The sequence below is a fragment of the Cupressus sempervirens genome, chromosome 5 (assembly GCF_028749045.1).
Source record: "Cupressus sempervirens isolate cs-2001-9-10 chromosome 5, ASM2874904v1, whole genome shotgun sequence".
Lineage (NCBI taxonomy): Eukaryota > Viridiplantae > Streptophyta > Pinopsida > Cupressales > Cupressaceae > Cupressus > Cupressus sempervirens.
Genome location: NC_143122.1, coordinates 612,775,695 through 612,779,234, shown reverse-complemented (window position 1 = coordinate 612,779,234; position 3,540 = coordinate 612,775,695). Strand labels below are relative to the sequence as shown.

At 29.6% G+C, this 3,540-nt stretch overlaps 1 protein-coding gene across 1 annotated transcript; it reads right to left on the bottom strand.

Annotated features, from left to right (window-relative positions):
* Positions 1-396: 396 nt before the first annotated feature.
* Positions 397-1,603, bottom strand: LOC149557378 (serrate RNA effector molecule-like). The gene is made up of 2 exons (XM_089830255.1): positions 1,319-1,603; positions 397-1,209 (listed from the first exon to the last, which is right to left on the bottom strand). The coding sequence occupies exons 1-2, from the start codon at positions 1,601-1,603 to the stop codon at positions 397-399; spliced, it is 1,098 nt and encodes a 365-aa protein (XP_089686381.1).
* Between the last annotated feature and the right edge of the window lie 1,937 nt (positions 1,604-3,540).

Sequence of the window (3,540 nt, the reverse complement as noted above, 5' to 3'; positions counted from 1 at the left end):
ATTTTCTTTTAATTTTTAAAACCTCACTAAATTTGTTTTATTTCTATTTCTGAAACTTCACACTTTTTTCCAGTTTACATTTGAGTAATCGTTGATTAATTTTTATACTTCAACATATTTTAAATTTTGAAAATTTAAGATTTAGAAATTAAAATCATAAATAGGAGATCAATCTTCCAACAAAAAGAATGAATGAGTGAAACTAATAAAATAGATGTTATCCTAACCATTCCAAGAAATCAAACACAATACAAACTTTTAAGATAAAACCAAAAAAAGAAAATTAGAAACATTCGAAGATACTAAAACAATCACTTCAAATTTGGAATTTCCGTAAGGATCTATCTACCATTAATTAACAGGATAAGAAATGACTTCCAAAGGGGCTATGCACCATTAATTAACAGTACATAGTGCAAAGGGATCATTCATATAATTCTCAAAGTAAATCTCCTCACTTGCCTGTGCCCTGTAATATTCCACAACCCCACTGTGTTCATCATGTATATGGGCTATGATATTCCCAGATGATTTACAGCATTTGCCACAAGAATTCTCTTTACAAACATACTTGATCTTAATATGTCCATCTCTCCTCTCTTTTTCCACTACGGTAAAGTGGGCACACAATTTACTGTTAACCAACATTTCCATCTTTTCTTTTCCCAAAGAGAGAAGCGAAGGATCCCTGGCTTGCAACCTCTTCTGCCACACTGAATCCAAACTCCGTTCAACATTAGCAGCTGCCAGATTTATTTCCTCTCTAGTAACTAAATCCTTGCCCATATCAGTCATTCCATAGTAATGGATTCCATGAACATCCCACAAATATGTAATCGCCACATTCAGAAGCTCTATCCCACCAAGAGTCCCACTGCTCTCATCTCGGTTTTTTACAGGGACAAACTGGGCAAAATACCCATCTTCCCCAGAGGAAAGCAGAAGGTTTTCATGAATGCCCTTCTCTGCATCAAGCTTAGCAATGATGCAGCGCGCCTGGTTCAAGTCCTCCAAATGTGTCACAGCATTTCCAAGTGGGTTACATTCCAAGAGCATCAAAGCACCATTTTGAAGATCTCTGAAGAAGTTTTCTGCCAGGGCATTTGCATATTCATTTCTTATGTTAATGGCGGTTTCTATGTGGGAAGGATGGTACATATCTTTTAACCTCTGCTCATCTTTGTGAGCAGCGAAAAATCCCTTTTTGAGCTGGTGCAGGTAGGGTTTGTACCTGCTGTGTGCTTCGTCCGGTAATATGTTGATATCGAGGCCATCAATAAAATGAATGTAAAGTAACAATGTACATGATCGATCATACCGTAATATTGGGCGTTGATTCCTTGTCTCCGAAGGGCAATTTCTTGTAGACCTTGAAACGTACTTTATGGCGATGGAGATGCCTACCGTATCTGTCTCGGCTTCTGCTGCAACAATGTGTTTCTCTGGACTGGGGTTCTATTGGGGTTCGATCCCGTGACCGCCTTTCATATGAAGATGATGTGGATCTGTGCCTGCTACGGTAATGGCGGTGCCGTTTCCGGGGAGGAGAGTGGGAATGAGAAGATCTGTGGTAATCTCTTGAGGTGCATTCATGGCGATGCATTAATATTTTAGGGTTTAGGGTTGGGTTTATTATTACAATTAGGGTTAGGATTTAGGATAGGATTATAGTTAGGATTTAGGGTAATAGTTGGGGTTGGTTGGAATTAGGATTAATCTAAGGGTTGGGGTTGGGTTTAGGATCAAGATCACGGTTAGTTTAAGGGGTTCATTTTACCTAGTAGGTAGGATTATGCTTAGATATAGGAATTCATTGAAAAATATACTTAGGCGAGGAGTTATTATTAGGTTAGGATTAGGGATAGAATAAAGGTCAGAATTAGAATTTGGATGAGTCCCATACACTAGAGGGAAGAAGTGTAAAGAAAATAATCTCTGATGATGATTGGTGGTCCATAATGAGGTAAGAAAATTGTTGTTGTTGATTTAACAAAATTCTATTTTATTTTGGCATTTGTTCATTTTATTATTTTAGAATTAATGCAATGCTACATTTGGCTCTAAATGGTTAGTCATGGGCAAAACCTTGCTACTATGTAATTAGATGTTGTTGATATGAGGTAAGAAAATTGTTGTTGATTTAACGAAATTCTATTTTCATAAAAGATAGTATGAAAATCAAGAATAAGACTTTGATCAACTGTAACATAAATTATTGAAGATGGTAGAATAGGAGTCAGTAGGTATGCCCCATGTTGAGGATTTGTAATCTCTAATTATTTTATTAAGCAAATATAAAGGCCATGCCAAACAAATATACTATAAATGATTTAATAAATATAAATCTCAAAAAAATTAACCGATGGGCTATATGTGAAAAATTTGTTGTGTATTTATCAATTTTCATCTCATTCCATTTTTAATTCTTGTTTTTTCTATTTGTTGAATTTAATTACCTACTATTTAATTGTAAAATACTGAGATATGTATAGATTATTTAAATATTTCTATTTATTTAGCTTAATTAGCTATTATCTTTATGGTTAACTCTTATTTTTTAATTCATTTATTTAACTTGATTAATTAATTAGTTATTATCTCTACTTTTAACTCGTGTTTTTCTTCTTGTTTATTTAACTTTTGATTGACGTTAATTTTAGTTTTTAGGTCATTTTAATTTTATTTTTTACTTTAAATATTAATGTTTAGTTTAGCAAATAGGATATTTGTAGAAACACCATTATTTTTTAATATATATTTTAATATTCCTTGAAATTATTATTATTATTATTATTTTAAAAATGATTATATTATTAATATCAATAGGCATTTTATAATGGCAAAATGGGTGGAGTGGGATATATATTTTAATATTCCTGAAATTATTATTTTTCATTTTTTTAAAAATGATTATATTATTAATTTCAATGGAAGAATGGGTGGAGTAGGATGGTGTGGACGTGTTAATGTTAACTTTTATTCTTCTAGATTAAATTTGACAATCACCTACATGTCAAAAGTTTATATCTTATTATAAACATAATATAATTTTTAAAATAACTTAATAAATACCACATAAAATATTTGTTTAAATTATAATATTTGAAGATATAAATCATCTATTTTTTTAGAAACTTAAATAAAAAGCTTAAGTTAGTAAAAAATAAATAAATGGAGATAAATGAAATATATATAATTTTAGACATAATAAATTAAATTTTAATTATTTTGTAGTAGATATGTATCAAAATTTCTTTAGATAAATTTATCTAGATATTTATACTAGTTGATATATTTAAGTTGAAAAACTTTAAATTAGTTTAGTTTTAAATTTTAATAATTATTTTAGTTTAATTTTTACTCTTTAATTATACATGCTATTTTTTTCATGTTATTTTTTTTTTTTTTATATAATAGATTTTTTATGGAAAGATATTTTTAGATGATAATTTATTAGTATATGATAAATTAAATAAATACATTATATTTATTTAGTTTACTAATTTTTTAACATTTTTTAAATTTAAAATTAAATTTTAA